At 39.1% G+C, this 18,601-nt stretch overlaps 1 protein-coding gene across 1 annotated transcript in view; it reads left to right on the top strand.

Annotated features, from left to right (window-relative positions):
- LOC121379607 (solute carrier family 22 member 15-like) overlaps positions 1 to 12,136 on the top strand; it is a 41,145-nt gene extending 29,009 nt beyond the window's left edge. The window contains exons 4-10 of the mRNA XM_041508256.1: positions 624 to 816; positions 1,812 to 2,045; positions 3,724 to 3,858; positions 6,028 to 6,231; positions 6,709 to 6,781; positions 9,824 to 10,087; positions 11,516 to 12,136. Coding sequence (XP_041364190.1) covers positions 624 to 816; positions 1,812 to 2,045; positions 3,724 to 3,858; positions 6,028 to 6,231; positions 6,709 to 6,781; positions 9,824 to 10,006 — 1,022 coding nt within the window. The 3' untranslated portion in view covers positions 10,007 to 10,087; positions 11,516 to 12,136. The remainder of the gene's footprint in view (positions 1 to 623; positions 817 to 1,811; positions 2,046 to 3,723; positions 3,859 to 6,027; positions 6,232 to 6,708; positions 6,782 to 9,823; positions 10,088 to 11,515) is intronic.
- Positions 12,137 to 18,601: the final 6,465 nt, after the last annotated feature.

Genomic DNA, 18,601 nt, shown 5'->3' with positions numbered 1-18,601 from the left:
CTAGATTAACAGTTTTGGTGAGAATCAGCCATTACGCAACTTTGATAGAACCCCTTTAACCGCACGCTGTGGATCAATATTTCTTTAGCAGAAACGTTTAGAATTATTATAATATGTTGACCTTTCCAGGGGTAAAGCTCTCTCCTGATGCTAAATCGGTCTAGGGTCGATCCCCGTAGGTGGGCTCATTGAGCTATTTGTCGTTGCAGCCAGTGCTCCACAACCGACCATGGTATATACAGGTCCGTAACCAATGGGGGGGAGGGAGGGTCGGTCGACCCCCCTACCGGTGACTTTTTTTCAATATTAAAAATTGCAACTCGTGCCTCACCATAAGCCTAAACGACCCCTCCCCGCTCAAAATCCTGGCTACGGGCCTGATATACTATCGTGTCCATGGAATGGAGGCAGCGGGTCTCTTCTCTCATTGTCTATATCGTCCGTAACCATATATCTGATGCCATTCAACCGTAAATAAAAATAGGTTGAGTGTGTCATAAAATAACACATTTTATTTCTTTCTGTCCGTTCTACTATCATACAGCTCATTATGAAGTCAATTAGAGTTTAAACAGTCTTTCTGGTCATACTAATCCCAATATCGCTTGTTATTTTATTTGTAGGTGCCTTTTTGTCCATCAGTTATGTTATACCTGTGGAGATTGTTGGTCACAGTTGGCGCGACGCATGCGTCATGAGCAACGCTTGTACACTTGGAGTCGTCTTCTGTTCCCTGGAAGGGCTCATCACCAACAACTGGAGATACCTAGCCTTCGTCTCTGGTGCCGTTGGCTTTCCGTTCCTGGGAACATATTAGTTAGTGATACCACTTTTATCTACGTCGGTTTATTCAGAAATTTAATTTTAATGGAAATTAGCTCTGTTTTAAAATGAAATCCATCCCTGTGTGAAACTCATGTCCTGGACAGAGAAGCCGGTCGAGGTCGGCTCTTGTGCCCAGGACAGGCGTGTGCCACAACAGCTTGCTTTGAATGTGCACGTAAAGCCCTATGATCTGACCTGACCTGTGTGAAACGACAGTGAGCAACGCTAACGTACGCATAATATTGGACAGGACCAATTTTCTGATTGTTTTTTCCCCAGTCACAACCACTGCCCAAAACTGGTATATAAAAGGTCGTTTTATATTCTGTCTTCTGTGGGAAAGTGTATATAAAAGACCGCTCGCTGCCACTGAAAACCAAATGTAGCGGGTTTCTTGAATCTTCTAAGACTATTATGTCAGAATTACCAAATGCTTTGATACTCAAAAGCCAATGGTGAATAAATCAATGTGCATTATTAGTGTCGTTAAACTTCTGGTTTCTTCTTCTTCTCTTTTTTTTTTTTTCTTTTTTTTTTTTAATTATTATTTTTATTATTATTATTTTTTTTTACTTCCGATGTGGTCTTTTGGTTCAACGTGAATGCCATAGCATAAACCGGGCTAGCGAACGTCGTTTACCTGATCCGATTAGCTGAACGCAGCCCTGGTTTAGTACGGTATTGTCTTAAAAACAATGTGAAACTCAGTATCATGGTGTCACGTTGACTGATTATTGTTGGGGCTTTTTTTATAGTTTACTATACTTATACTCAATTATTCTTTATACATTTCGTAATATCGGCCATTTGCCTCTGCAGTTATCCTTTTATATATCATATAATAGTGAGGATTATTTCGTCCATTGCTAGAACGTTTTGTGTTATGTCTGTACAGGATACGTCTGTATGAAATTGTTATTATATGAAAATATATACGTGTATGTAATCTTAACCTATAGTGGATATGTTTGGTTCTTGTCTTACAGCTTGGTTCCAGAAAGTATACGATGGCTGCTCTGTAAACAGAAATTCCAGGCGGCAGAGTTCGCCACTAAAGAGTTGATCTCCTGCAACTTCCGGGTGGTTCCAAAACTGATCTACTTGCTGGACGAAGCTAGGTCGTCGATCGTCTGCCACATGCACGAGAAGCGATACACGTATCTGGATTTCTGCCACTCACGTCATCTCTTCAAACAGACTGTAGCCTTGATCTATATTTGGTGAGGGCTGTGTATCTTTCACAATGCTGTACCAATGTTATAATTTGTATATAATGAATGAATGAGTGTTTAACGACACCCCAGCACGAAAAATACATCGGCCATTGGGTGTCAAACTATGGTAATGCAAACAAATAAAGTGATGATCAACATCAATATAAAAATTCAAGATTTAAATAAAAACACAGTGTAAAGAACAGTGCAAAAAAAACAAATATCACAGTTAGATACTGACTTTTATTCAAAATGTTAATTGTATCTCGAAAAAAAAAAAGGGATTTGTGCTGTATTGGCCATTCTCAAAGAGAATGTTACACCCCATCTTCATAAATCAAGGCTAATATTCGTTCCTCGTATTCAGCCTTGATACATGTAGTCAAGATTACTGATATTCACTACTAGCGCCCTCTATTGGAAGAAAATTTGTAACACCGATTATGTCCCTTACACGATGACATCGCTGACCAATCACAGCATCGGTAACATGTGACAATCTTGAAAGCAATATCAAAAATTAACCGCCGGACGCCGACGCTGCCATCTTTGTTTACAATAACAAGGGAATCTATAAGGAGCGTTGCGATTCGTTGCAATCAGATCTCATCGCATCCAATGAAATTTAAGCATTTTGTGGCACGATTTCTTGACGACATGTATCAAGGCTGAATACGAGGAACGAATATTAGCCTTGATTTATGAAGATGGTTACACCCCTGCACCACGGTGAGGTTACAGCACGCGCAGGGGAATTTGCATATAAGCATAAGCGTACGAGTCAGGGGGCAGGGCAGTTGATGGAGCAAAATCTCAAATTCGGCCAAAAATGATACAGATATTCGGGCAAAATGTGCTAACCTGAAACCTTTTTACCATGTACTTCCATCATTCTACCAGTAAAATCAGTTGTAATCTATGTAATAATGCGTAGATATTTCTTTGTATTTCCACCATTCTACCCTCAAAATTAGTTGTAATCCATGTAACAATGCGTAGTGATTCGTTTGCAACCCTATATAACTGTTTGCTAATAATGCTAATATGAATGAATATTGTTATCCAGATTCAGACATTTTCGTTTAATTCCGGCAAACGCCAGCCTGCCCACCTACAGAAAAATGGTAGCCCGTACGCCTATGTATATAAGTCAAATATATTAACAGATCAAAAGTGGTACATTGAGCATATGTGTAAAAGTAGTTTCAACGTTCCGTAGTCTTAGGGATGAAGGGATTGGGTAGCTAACCTCGGTTGTATCTGCACTAAGTTTGGCAAACATACTGTTGAAATAAATCATTGGGGGGGGGGGGGAGGAAAAGGTTCTTGGGGAGTGAGGAATAATGACGCATATTTACGCACACACACACAAAGAAGATATGAAGAGACTGTGTGATCGTATGTTGTGTCCGAATTGGACTACTATGCCACGTGAATCAATCTACGTATCATAGTAAGTGAGTAATTAAATAATATAGTGTGTGTGTATATATATATATACATATACATTATTCTGTGTGTTTTTTACTAGGAACTGATTAGCAACGTTTACTATAACATACCTCTTTAAAGATTCTAAAATAAAAAAGCATATCTTGCAAGTCAATTAGAATTTGGTTTGAACTTATACATAGCAAATGTATTTGTTTGCAATGATGTAAAAGGGTTTTTCTTTTGTTTCTAGTCTTGTAGCATCAACTGTATATTTCTGCTTGGTAGAGAAGACGCAACACGTCATAGGAAATATATACGTGGATCGCTGTTTTCCATATGTACTGGACCTTCCACTGGCCTGGACAGCAATAATTGTAAATAAATGGTATGTGAACGATTGATCAAAAATATATACATGTACCTGCATAGCGCCACGAACCCGGTGGTCGTCCGGCAGCAGGTACGGCGGAGCAGGGGGTGGGGGATGAGAGGGCTCTAGCCCACCCCCAATAATTTTGAATTAAAAAATATTATTGGTTGTAAATATTAAGGCAGAAATGAAATTTACTTGTAGAATGCAGGAAATTGCAGGAACTTGCATTTCAGGATATCTATGTTTATAAATATCCCCCCCCCCCCAAAAAAAAAAAATTAAAAAAAAAAAATATATATATATATGTATGTATACATCATATATATGAGATCGAGGGCGCAAAGCAGAGTTTCTAGGGGATCGGGGGGATCGATCCCCGTCGGTGGGCCCATTGGGCTATTTCTGGTTGCAGCCAGTGCACCACGACTGGTGCTATCCTGTCTGTGGGATGGTGTATATAAAAGATCCTTTGCTGCTAATCGAAAACAGTAGCCCATGAAGTGGCGACAGCGGGTTTCCTCTCTCAATATCTGTGTGGTCCTTAACCATATGTCTGACGCCATATAACCGTAAAATGCGTTGAATGCGTCGTTTAATAAAACATTTCCTTCCTTCTTTCTCCATGAAAAGGAAAATCTGTTTCAGCCATTAGAGTCTTGTTTCTTTATTTTTTCGCAGGAATGTAGATTTATTCGGACATTTCATTATATGTATAGGATTCTTCATCATTACCATTAGGTCCGAGGCACAATAGACACACGCACCGTCACAATAGACACACGCACCGTCACAATAGACACACGCACCGTCACAATAGACACACGCACCGTCACAATAGACATCCACGCAAAATATCTTCGAAACTACAGATCTATCCCTGTGTTGAACCATTTTGTCTATCTATGCTGTTTATAGTCGACACCCCATCTATTCTGCAATATAATATCCATTGGTTGCTTGGGTGATCGTTATAAAGAAGCAAGTTTTAAAATGTGTTGCCTTGCTGTTTATAAATGTTTAGAAATACTCTGAAACATTAATTTTGTTTTAACTACAATAATGTTTCGATCGTGTATTCTATGTTCCCCTAAATATATAGGGTTTGAAGTTATTATGATCAGGGGCCGTAAAGCTACAAGTTCCTTGGGGTTTTTGACCCTTCAAAACGTCTGAACCTTGATCGTGGTGGTTGATCACAGATATCCCTCGTGATTACATAACGTGTGTAGTCCAAATTAAACCACAGATATCCCTCGTGATTACATAACGTGTGTAGTCCAAATTAAACTACAGATATCCCTCGTGATTACATAACGTGTGTAGTCCAAATTAAACCACAGATATCCCTCGTGATTACATAACGTGTGTAGTCCAAATTAAACTACAGATATCCCTCGTGATTACATAACGTGTGTAGTCCAAATTAAACCAATTCAGGTCCAGACTCTAAATATTTTACAAATAATCATATTCAATAATTATAGGACACCTATACGTTTTTGCGTTGTGTATCACATTCAGTAATTATAGGACACCTATACGTTTTTGCGTTTTGTGTGCATCACATTCAATAATCATAGGACACCTATACGTTTTTGCGTTTTGTGTGTACCAAATTCAATACTCATAGGACACTTATACGTGTTTTGCCTTTTGTGTGTATCACATTCAATAATCATAGGACACATACGTTTTTTGCGTTTTGTGTGTATCACATTCAATAATCATAGGACACCTATACGTTTTTGCGTTTTGTGTGTATCACATTCAATAATCACAGGACACCTATATGTTTTTGCCTTTTGTGTGTATCACATTCAATAATCACAGGACACCTATATGTTTTTGCCTTTTGTGTGTATCACGTTCAATAATCACAGGACACCTATACATTTTTGCGTTATGTGTGTATCAGATTCAATAATCACAGGACACGTATACGTTTTTTGCGTTTCCTGTGTATCACATCCAATACGCATAGGACACGTATACGTTTTTTGCCTTTTGTGTGTATCACATTAAATAATCGTAGGACACCTATACGTTTTTGCGTTGTGTATATCGCATTCAATAAGAGTTTTTGCGTTTTATGTGTATCACATTCAGTAATCATAGGACCCCTATAAGTTTTTGTGTGTTGTGTGTATCACACTTTGTAACCATGGACCTTCTGTTTGACAGTTCTGGCCGACGCTGGTGTCTCTTCCTCTACGCCGTGGCTTCAGGACTGATTCTGTTTTCCATGATCGTACTACACATGACGGGAAACCTCCAGTCGATGCCCAGCATGGTCCAGGGCATGGCGCTGTTTGGCAAGCTAGGGGTGACGGCGTCCATCTCACTGATAGCGATCTCAGCATTGGAGATGTACCCCACGGTGATCAGGTGAACTAGCCACTTCCTTGCATGTCCTCGTGTGGTACAGTGGGTGATGTCGTAGCAAAGAAATTGTCATTAACTGATTGCAAAAATAAGATTGGTATACATTTTTGCCCCTGTTCTACCCCAGTAGCAGTTTTTGTTATTGCTTTCATGGGCTTTTTATTATGTGAAGGGATATCTTTTTGGTGTGTGTGTGTGTGTGTGTGTGTGTGTGTGTGTGTGTGTGTGTGTGTGTGTAGTGGTAGTGGTGGTGGTGGGGTATCTCGCTTGATACAACTGGTAGAAGAACTGATCCTAATGGGAAAATATATCGGGTTTCCTCTAAAACTATAACAGAATTGCGTAATATCCAATTACCGATGATTACTAGTAATCCATGTGTTCTAGTGTTGTGGTTATACGAAAATTTAACTGGGGTCATTATGTTTCAGCTAAGGTCTATATATCTGATGCAAAGCTCTAACAATTGACATTTTGCAGGTGTATGGGTGCGGCGGTAGCCCTAGCCTCAGTGACGGGCGGAGCAATACTTTCATATCAGTTCAAATTTCTAGTAAGTATAACTGAAATTCATACACACTGTATATGATGGGGGGGGGGGGGGGGGGTCTTGTTTTTCACTTTTAAAACGTTATTTTTAGATATAACAGCAGGGCCGTAGCTAGAAGTTTGTTTGTGGATTTTTTAGGTTTGTTTGTTTTTTGTTGGGGCTTTTTGTTATGTTTTGTCTTGTTTTGTTTTTTGTGTTTGTTTGTTGTTGGGGTTTTTTTTTTTTGGGGGGGGGGGGGGGGTAGATCAATTCTTGGAACGATCGAGCATGGAAGGTGCAAGGCATTAGGGGATCTGGGGGCATGCGCTTGCAAATTTTGAAATCTACAGGCTCTGAAATACCCCCGCAGTAAACATTATACATTAAAGAAAAATGTATTTGCTTTGGTGGTAGCACAAGGCGTGGTGGTATTGGTAGTGTGGTGGTAGCAGTATCAATAGTAGTAGTAGTAGTAGTAGTAGTAGTAGTAGTAGTAGCAGCAGCACCAGTAGTAGTAGTAGTAGTAGTAGTAGTAATAGCAGCAGCAGTAGCAGCAGAAGTCGTAGTGATAGCAGTAGCAGTAGCAGTAGCAGCAGCAGTAGTAGTAGAAGTAGCAGCAGTCTTAGTGGTAGTAGTAGCAGTAGCAGCAGCAGCAGTAGTAGCAGTAATGATAGTAGTAGCAGCAGTAGTAGTAGTAGCAGTAGCAGTCGTAGTGGTAGTAGTAGCAGTAGTAGCAGCAGCAGCAGTCGTAGTAGTAGCAGTCGTAGTAGTAGTAGCAGCAGCAGCAGCAGTCGTAGTAGTAGCAGTCGTGGTGGTAGCAGTAGCAGCAGCAGTAGTAGTAGTAGTAGCAGCAGCAGCAGTCGTAGTAGTAGCAGTCGTAGTGGTAGCAGTAGCAGCAGCAGTAGTAATAGCAGTAATGATAATAGCAGTAGTAGTAGTAGCAGCAGCAGTCGTAGTGGTAGTAGTAGTAGTAGTGGTAGTGGTAGTAGCAGCAGCAGCAGCAGTAGTAGTAGCAGCAGTAGCAGTAGTAGTAGCAGCAGCAGCAGTAATAGTAGTAGTAGTAGTAGTAAAAGTTGTAGTAGTAGCAGTAGCAGCAGCAGCAGTAGTAGTAGTAATAGTAGTAGCAGTAGCAGCAGCAGAAGTAGTAGTAGTAGTAGTAGTAGTAGCAGTAGCAGTCGTAGTAGTAGCAGTATAAGTCGTAGTGGTAGTAGTAGCAGTATTTTAAATTATATTATTTTAAATTAAATATATATTTTTAAGCATCAACAAATCTTTTTATATCTTATTTTAAAAACATTAACTATTACGACTCCTGATAAAAGGTATTTACAGAAATATTTATAACCAAGCATCACTCATAAGACAGAGAAATGGCGGGGAAATGGCGGGGAAATGGCGGTTCTTTTACCAAGTTTTAGTCTCTTAAAACTGTTTAGGTTTTTATTATACGCATTACGTTACGCAGACCGGCCATGTGTGTGTTTTAAACAGAGCGATGTGTGTGCTGTTTTACCTTATGGTTCACCTAATGTTGGACATCTGACGAAGATTTATTTTCATTACAGAATGAATAGTAAACAGCTGACACGTGTGATCCTCGATCACATTTTAAATGATGAAACATTGTCAGCAACTGTTTGCTGCGGTGTTAAAAAAGAAAAGAAAAAAAAAGACAGCAGTTGAGATAACAAAAATATAAATTTAATTTCTGTGAATTCAGGGGCGGATCTAGGATTTGTTTTTCTTTTGGAGGGGGTGCTAAGGGAAAAAGAGCACATGGAAAAACTTGTGAAAAGTGCAACCCAAAGATTTAAAAAAAAAAAAAAAAAAAAAAAAAAAAAAAAAACCCACAGAATTAAATAAAATACCGTGGTATGTATTGTCTTGTCTGTGGGAAAGTACATGTTAGCATTCCCGTGTTGCTGGGAGTATAGCTTGTGTGGCGCTAGCATGTTTCTTCTGTGTGTCTTCTCGACCAAGTGTCAAGACAACCATATATTATTCTAGGCTCAGACTGTCAGCTATTACGACAAAGTTGGCCAACCCGACGTTTGCGTTGTAATTTACCAAACTCCCGACTTGCGACGGGTGCGTTCAGATTATACGAGAATCGAGTCGCAAGAGCGCTTATACTAACAACTGGATAGCCGTAGAAGTCATGACAGAAAAAATTGGCTAACTTTCCGCTGGCAGTTGGTAGTCTGATCCTAGCATTAAACACTAAATAGCTTTAGTATCAAAATCTGATTAGGTGTCGGTGAACAAATATTTGTTTTAAATAGTCCTTGTTCTTAAGCTTACCAAACAACATGAAACCCATATAGCCCATTGAGCCATTTCTCGCTCTAGCCAGTGCATCACGACTGGTATATCAAATGCCGTAATATGTGCTATCCTATCTGTGGGATGATGCTTATAAAAGACCCCTTGCTACTAATGAAAAAATATATCGGGTTTCCTTTCTAAGACTATGTCAAAATTACCAAATATTTGACATCCAATAGCCGATCATTAATAAATCCCGACGTTTGCGTTGTAATTTACCAAACTCCCGACTTGCGACGGGTGCGTTCAGATTATACGAGAATCGAGTCGCAAGAGCGCTTATACTAACAACTGGATAGCCGTAGAAGTCATGACAGAAAAAATTGGCTAACTTTCCGCTGGCAGTTGGTAGTCTGATCCTAGCATTAAACACTAAATAGCTTTAGTATCAAAATCTGATTAGGTGTCGGTGAACAAATATTTGTTTTAAATAGTCCTTGTTCTTAAGCTTACCAAACAACATGAAACCCATATAGCCCATTGAGCCATTTCTCGCTCTAGCCAGTGCATCACGACTGGTATATCAAATGCCGTAATATGTGCTATCCTATCTGTGGGATGATGCTTATAAAAGACCCCTTGCTACTAATGAAAAAATATATCGGGTTTCCTTTCTAAGACTATGTCAAAATTACCAAATATTTGACATCCAATAGCCGATCATTAATAAATCAATGTGCTCTAGTGGTGTCGTTAAACAAAACAAACTTTAACTCTTCTTTTTTTTTTCTTTTTTTTCAGGAAGCATACCATTATATTGTGCCTTTCATTATATTTGGAGCCATGATGATTTCTGTGGGTCTCGTGGGCCTTGTGTTGCCGGAAACAATGGGCAAACCACTCCCCAATATATTGCCTTGTAAACATCGAACGCTTCCATTGCACGACTCGGCCACCTTGATCAACGCATGGAACACCACATAGTCTAGTCTGGTGCAGCTTCACTTGCAGATATTCCTTGTTCAGTATTTCACGTGCTACTGAAATATTCAGTTCATTTCAACAGTAAGTTGGGCAAGAAATTAATACATGTGTAATATATATATATATATATATATATATATATATATATATATATATATATATATATACTCTTCTAAAAAAGTAGGAGAACTCTAATAAGAATTTACAATTGCCAAAATTGTACGGTATATGAATTAATTGGGCAAACATTACAACCGGTAGTTCAGTATTACAGTAGGTTTTATGACCACCAAAGATGTTGAAGGACGATTGGGGTCAGAAGTGAAATTTGAAAGTTGACGTTTTTTATCAGTAAATCGCATATTCAAACAATAAAAATTACTAAAAACAAAACAATAACAACTGTATGATCAACAGAATAAAAAGGAGTGACAGAAATAATGTTCTACAGTGGTTAATCGACCTTCCTGCAAATGGCCAAAATCAAGAATGACACCCCACGCGGTGTGTTGATAAACAGACCTGAACGTTCTTTACTAGGATGTCTGTGGTCAAAACGTATGTTCGGTCTAATAGTTGATATTAACATTAATATTTCAGGTTCCCCTACTTTTTTGAAGAGTATATATATATATATATGTAGAGAGAGAGAGAGAGAGAGAGAGAGAGAGAGAGAGAGAGAGAGAGAGAGAGAGAGAGAGAGAGAGAGAGAGAGAGAGAGAGAGGAGGGAGGGGGGGGGGGGGTATATAGGGAATAACTGAATACTGTCTTAAGATCTTAAAAAATATAATTCCCTCCGATGTCATGAAATGTTTCTACAAAAAGTCGTTTAGACGGTCGCCTCGTATTTCGATGCCTGTAAACCCATTAAACATTTACTTGTATCTACATTGTTTAAACACATAGATGTTTTCTTTTTATATTCTAATATAGGGTGACTGAATACAAATAAATGTTTTTTTTATCTGGAAAATTACATTTAGGGGAGTCATTTGATGGATTTGGAGAGTTATATTCGCTCCATATTTCCGTCTTTTTCTCCAAGGGAAGAGTACTCTGGATATGAAAATGGGACCCAGCTACTATGTGCCATTTTATTTACTTATAACGTTTAGCTGACGCAGTTTGCTTATTACTTTCAAAGTAGTAGTGTTTAAAGATTAGTGGCGGGACGTAGCCAAGTGGTCAAGCATTCACTTGATGCGTGGTCGATCTCGGATCGATCCCCGTGGGTAGTCCCATTTGGCTATTTCTCTCACCTGCAAATGCACCACGACTGCTGTCCTCTTTGTACATATAAAAGATCCCTTGCTACTAATGAAAAAAATCACCAAATCTTTGACATTCAATAGCCGATGATTAATAAATCAATGTGGTGTCATTATACAAAACAAACTAATTATATGAAAATATTACAACAAGTTTTCGTTTAAAATATTTAATTTGATTTAACAGCACAAAATTGGTAAATAAAAAAATTAATGTTTTTTTGCTTTTTCTTGTTTTAGGGGACCAGTTATTGTGGACGAACATGTCTATCACGAACTTGATGAGGCCAACACAAGAACATTTATTTCATTGACGGATCCAGTTTGGGGCCCCAAGGAAACCGGTCCCTTTTTATTAAACTACAAACTATGCCCACTTCATATATAACTATAACAATGTTTGTATTTGATCTTTAAATATCACCGAATTTTAGTTTTCATTAAAGGGACAGTCCTGAGTTTGTTGCCGTTGTCAAGATGTTGCGGACTACCAGAGACGTTTCAAGGACAACAGATTTGAATTAAATACATTTTCCTGTATAAAATATCAGTGCTTGTATATTTAAATGTGTTTCTGGTCGTCCCAGTATTGTACTAGCTGAAACTTCATTACGTTTCCCAATAAATATTTTGGTTCGTACGACCGACGCCATATAACCGTAAATAAAATGTGTTGAGTGCGTCGTTAAATAAAACATTTCCTTCCTTGTTCGTACGTACGATATTGTTCGGAGACCAAATCCAGTTTGGGCTACATACAAATAACAGGACAACAAGAAACATTGAATATACAAACACCTATATTCTAAAGAAGAAACAATATTTAGTATGTAATTTTAATGGTTAAAATATTTTATTAGTCGGAACATCTTACAATGGCAACAAACTCAAGACTGTCCCTTTAATTAATTAAATACCAAAAGTTAAACATTTAAAGGCATATTGTCACAGACCACTGACCTATTCAATGATCTAACAAAGTATTACCTGAACAAATATAATTTGATTTGTCCCTAAAATGTATTTTATTCAACCATCTTCATAACGACCATACTCCATTAATTAATGACATTTTGTAAAAATAACTGAATTATGGCAATGGTTCATAATTCAAAAACTAAAATTGCCGAGAAGGATGACATGGATTTCACTCCATCGTGGTTCAAGGTGATGCAATAGCTAGATTTGGTTTCTAACAATTAATGTAATTTTTATTTATTATCCATTTTTAGAGAAATAACGTCCTTAAATCTGTGACAGTATGCCTTTAAATGTTGGTGAAATATGCTTTCAACATAAAGAGAATCGGATTTTAAGAAATACCTTGTTCCTGCTGTTGGTTTCACACTGGGCGAACTTTAGGTACTGCGTCGGGGCGATTTTGGATGGATTTACTAATGCACTGTTGTTTAACTGTTCATGAAAATTAGATTATTTTGATATTTTGAAAACGTCTACTGTACATATATAGTGATGATTGTGATATGCAGTGTGTAATAGTGTGCTATGTATCAAAGGGCATCACGGGTCGTTTAGAATGTTAGTATTTCCAAGGTATTTGTATATCCTTAAAGTCGTATACCCTAGTATCAGCTCGTTAAACTTAACACCAAGTTTGTTTAATCTACAAACCTGCAACATGTATCTGTGTAAAGAAACAGCAAGAGTGAAACTAAAATCTGTGATGTTTAAATAAGGAAATACCGTCTACAATAGAGCTTGCCTCCATTACCGTTACTTCTCAAAGGTATGTGATTTGGGTTTTTTAGACTTAACAAAAATGTATTTCGGGGTATTACAAAATCAGAATAACCACAAACACTTCAGGGTCCTGTTCCACTAAGCGATCTTAATAGGGATTTCACGAGTCTCGAATATTGGACTCGAATACTCGAGGGTCAAACTCGACCCAGACCCGAGCACCAGACACTTACAATAGATGATAATGAGACTAAGGAATAAACTAAACAAGCATTATGCATCTTAATTCCAGCGCTGAACATGGATTCCAAATTATGCCATCGTATTGCCTTCCGCACATTTGGCTTTTGTTTTCCTTCCATCAGTGCCATCTTATTTTACTGGGCAGTTGCGGGGAGCCCAGCAATTTTAGGGGCCCCGAAATTCAATTTGAAAAATAAAAATTGTGGGGGCATAGGAGACCCAGTACATTGCTTTGCCCGTGAGCCTCAAATATTCTTAAGACGGCCCTGCCCTCCATGTCTCATAGCCCTATAATGTAACCAGAGGGAAACATATGGCAAAATGATATTAAACAATATAATTAAATGAGTGTGCTCTTCCTTAAACGGGTACTCGAGTCCTGTTAGTCTCGATACGTGCCCGAGTACTCGAGTAGGCCTACTCGTGGAGGCCCTAGATCTTAATATAAGAGCATAAAGTAGTCATGTAGCTAAGGTAATCGTAGCGCTAAGATACTTTAGTGGAACGGGGCCCCGATGTATAAAAATAGATAATCTGAACAATAACATTAAAGCAGCTTATAATTAAATTACGAAAAAAAAAACCCGGTCCTAATAGTGAAACATACATTGTAGTGTTTTTAAACTAGGGTATGGCACTTTAAAGTGTGTTTTGTATAATATTGAAATATTTGTTATTGCGTATTGAATAAAAACCACGAAACTGAACAACTAATATATTATGGCGTTTGTTTTTTGTGAATGACGTATAGACAGGGGAAGGAAGGAAATGGTTTATTTAACGACGCACTCAACACATTGTATGTACGGTTATATGGCGTCGGACATATGGTTACAGTCTCACTACACAGATCACTTCCGGGTGAGAGTTGATTAATGATGGTGCACTGTAGTTCCTACTTGTGACACACGTTATGGTTCACATATTCACTTCTAGGAAATGGTGAAGAATTAAAACAACATGTATGTTTAATGGTAAGCCTTGTGGCTGTATTTTGCCCATGTTATTTTGTAATATTGTGCATCGACCTTTTGGGACATGGGTGTATAGCGCAAGTGACAGCCGGAGTGAATCGGTTAATGAACCACCTGTTTGGACCGGTACTACAACCAGATGCGATCATATAGCAAAAAACTGAGACGGAAATGTTCTCAATTTTGGAGTGAAAATAAATGCTTATATAATGTATGTTCGCAATGGTGTAAGTTGTTAGTGTCAACGAGAACCCTTTCTATTGGCAATCTTCGTTTGAAGTTGGGCAATTTAACATGGGTTTCAATGGCAGATGACATCTGTGTAGTGAGACCTAAGGACCACACAGATATTGAGGAAGGAAACCCGCTGTTGCCACCTCATGGGCTACTCTTTCCGATTAGCAGCAAGGGATCTTTTACATGCACCATCCCATAGACAGGATAGTACATACCACGGCCTTTGGTGTACCAGTCGTGGTGCACTGGCTGGAGCGAGAAATAGCCCAATGGGCCCACTGACGGGGATCGATCCCAAACCGACCGCGCACCAAGCGAGCACTTTACCACTGAGCTACGTCTCGCCCCCATAGACTTCGACTCGAGCTCGCGAAGAGACAAGACGCTGTACCTTGTGCGCTCGATTTACACCCCCCCCCCCCCCCCCCCCCCCCCACCTGGGAGGTATGATAGCTTCGTTCGGGACTTTGCTGGAGTTCCGCGTCGCGTATACCGGGTCACGGGCGACCGTGACTTTGGTTTACGGCGACGCGGACTCTAAGACGACGAGATGAGGAGGAAGGAAGAAGGAACGTGCGCCATTTTTATGTCGAAATTACTATCTTTTTTTAATATTATTAAATAGTCCGATCCTCTCTTCTTTCTCTTATTTATTTTTGGACTGTCCTAAAATGCTCCAAATTATATAAATATTCGGCCGAGCAGTCAATTCTTATTTTTGGCTCGTAACTTTTTTTTTTTTTTATATTATTCCTCTTAACCATTTTACTAATTGCTATTTTAAAAATTCTGCCCATTTTCAACACTACCCCCCCCCCCCACCCCCCCATCCCGAGTCGGGCCACCGGATGGGCGTGTGCGAAACCCTAGTGGTATATGGGCACGTTAAACTAGTCATCATCATCATCATCGCCCCCACAGACAAGGGGTGCATGGGCATACATTAATTTTACTGGATGAGGTGGGGTTGGGCTGATGTTGTCACTCGAGTCAGTCTCGTGCCTGCCTCAAAATACAGAACTCATCAAAACGGCGCTTGCTATAAATATTACATTATACAAGTTTTAACACTAGGCCTAACATTAAAATCTTTTCAGCTAAAACAGAAAGGTCATGAACCCAGTTTGCTACTGTAGTGATGTCAGTCAAATTTTAAAAAAACACCCATACCTATATCATAGTATTTGCGAAAGAGCATTAGGGCCAATCCGTACTAAGAAAAGCTAGCTTTACAGGAAGGAAGGAAATGTTTTATTTAACGACGCACTCAACACATTTTATTTATGGTTATATGGCGTCGGGAATATGGTTAAGGACCTCCCAGATATTGAATTAGCAAACCCGCTGTCGCCACTTCATGGGGCCACTCTTTTTCGGTTAGCAGCAAGGGATCTTTAAATGCACCATCCCACAGACAGGATAGTACATACCATGACCTTTGCTAAACCAGTTGTGGAGCACTGGCTGGAACGAGAAATGGCCCAATGGGCCCACCGACGGGAATCAATCCTAAATCGATCGCGCATCAGGCGAGCGCTATGCCACTGAGTTGCCCCCCACCACCACCAGCAACCCCACCCCATAAATAGGGATGCGCGGTATTATCGGTATGCCGATATATTATGATTGAAAGGCTAATCACTACGTATTACGATATATCGTACCTGTATCGTTACACTTATTAATGTCCGTATTTCACGTATGTTGTCAATCGGAAACCCCGACCTCTTAGATTCGACTGGTTTTCTTAATTGTGTTCAAAGATGTGATCAATCTGATTAAAATTAGCTCTACTGTCTACTAGTAGATATAACAGCACTGCGCGGACTCCCGTGCCCAGGTGACATTTCATCTATAAATAACAATTTAAATATCGACCAATTACACTTCGCCTTTTATAACGTTAATCGGGAGCATACAAATTCTAAAAATATTGGGCGAGACTATTTATGCAATAGGCGAACTTGTTGGTCTGTTTCAACATTGAAAAACAGAGGTGTGTGTGTGGGGGGGGGGGGGGGGGTGCAGTAATAAACTCTGGATTATATACTAGTATAAACAGATTTTATGGCTATACCATCACGGGTTTGTTTTTTCGTCTTAAACTTTTATATTGAAATTAGTTTCCGGCACACTTCGTAATTATCCGAATAATTTCGTATATCCTCGGCATAATCCCGAATGTTTTCAAATTCTTTTTCAATCACTAGCATGATTTTGCAAGTAAGGTTTTGATTGGTCGAATAAAAGGTCAACTGGACATGATCTCCAACGGGGTGCTGCTAGATCCACAGGTAATACTAATTAACCAGTGGGGCTAATTTTAATTAGATTGAGATGTGATAAATAGATAATAATACAGTGGCATTTAGATACCATTTATCTCACAGCGAGTTGTTTTAAAATGTATCTAACGAGCGAAAGTGAGTTGTTACGTTTTTAAACAATGAGTTGTGAAATAAATGATATCTAACGGACACGAATGTTATTCTGTTTCTTACATATCCTCAAAAACCAGGTTTTGAGAAAATCTTTCTCGACTTAGTTATTTACAGCCGTTGCACTTGTAATTAACTTACGCGTCACAGACACATGATTGTCAGGTTAACTATACGTCAGTATAATCTATTTCCACCGTGTTGTTTTTCATTGGATGCATGGCACTGGTGACCTGGTCATCACCTCTGTGTGATGGTGCATATAAAAGATCCCTTGCTAGTAATGAAAAATTGTAGCTGGTTTCGTTTCTAAGACTGTCAAAATCACCAAATGTTTAACATCCAATAGCCGATGATTAATAAATCAATGTGCTCTAGTGGTGTCGTTAAACAAAACAAACAACTTTTAAAACAAACTTTTATCGTGTACTTTTTTTTTCTTTGGGGGGGGGGGGGGGTCTAATACATGCTATCCTTAAAATCGGTAGACAAGAAACTCATACGGCGCTACAAAAATTATTATAATACCCATCCCTAATAATAAGTCGACATCTCTAGGTAATAAGTCAACATCTCGAACATTGCGAGATAGAAAGTCACGATTTCAATAAAAGTCGAGATCTCGAGATAATAAGTCAAGATTTTGAGATATTTATATCAGGATGACGACATGCGAGGGTTCGATAACTTCACTAGCCCTTTGTCGCGGCTAGTGACAATTATCAACTGTATTACTAATATAATACATTGGGCACTAGCCAAACCTATGAAGCGTTCCTAAACCGGAGTTGTGGCCCTTGGCCAAATACTGGTCTGTTAATATCGGGCCCACAATCGATTAAACTGATTGTAAAGTTTGTTTTATTTAACGACGCCACTAGAGCACATTGATTTTTTATCTTATCATCGGCTATTGGACGTCAAACATATGGTCATTCTGACACTGTTTTTAGAGGAAACCCGATGTCGCCACATAGGCTACTCTTTTACGACAGGCAGCAAGGGATCTTTTATTTGCGCTTCCCACAGGCAGGATAGCACAAACCATTGCCTTTGTTGAACCAGTTATGGATCAATGGTCGGTGCAAGTGGTTTACACCTACCCATTGAGCCTTGTGGAGCACTCACTCAGGGTTTGGAGTCGGTATCTGGATTAAAAATCCCATGCCTCGACTGGAATCCGAACCCATTACCTACCAGCCTGTAGACCGATAGCCTAACCACGACGCCACCGAGGCCGGTAATAACTGATTGTTACACATTAAGTCTACGGGCCACAATTCGCTGGGTGGTGCCAACTTGGAGCATAACGTTCCTGACATTGGAGACGTCACATTGTTGAAAAGTTACACAATGTTGCAAAGACTGTGACAGCAAGGTGCACACAACATACACACAAATTAAGTGTTCAGTTTCAAATCACACCCTTCGCACGTGCTTCGCGATCAAAACAATGAGTGCGTTTTGTCATTGTGCACTTGTTTTAAGTTTTATATCTCATTTCGTTATTGATATTTAAAATGGAATATCCCCTATTTATTTGTAACAGTATATATTACAATACACATTTAAGAGGTTTTGACCATATATTAAATAGTATTTGTCCAATCTAATTAAAATTAGCTCCACTATTACATGTGGATCTAACAGCAGCCAGTTGGAGCTCATGTCCACCAATCAAAACCTTACTTGCAGAATCATGCCAGTGATTTGAAAATAATTTGAAAACATTC

Source organism: Gigantopelta aegis, chromosome 8, assembly GCF_016097555.1.
Source record: "Gigantopelta aegis isolate Gae_Host chromosome 8, Gae_host_genome, whole genome shotgun sequence".
Classification (NCBI taxonomy): domain Eukaryota; kingdom Metazoa; phylum Mollusca; class Gastropoda; order Neomphalida; family Peltospiridae; genus Gigantopelta; species Gigantopelta aegis.
This window is presented reverse-complemented; position numbering and strand designations above follow the sequence as displayed.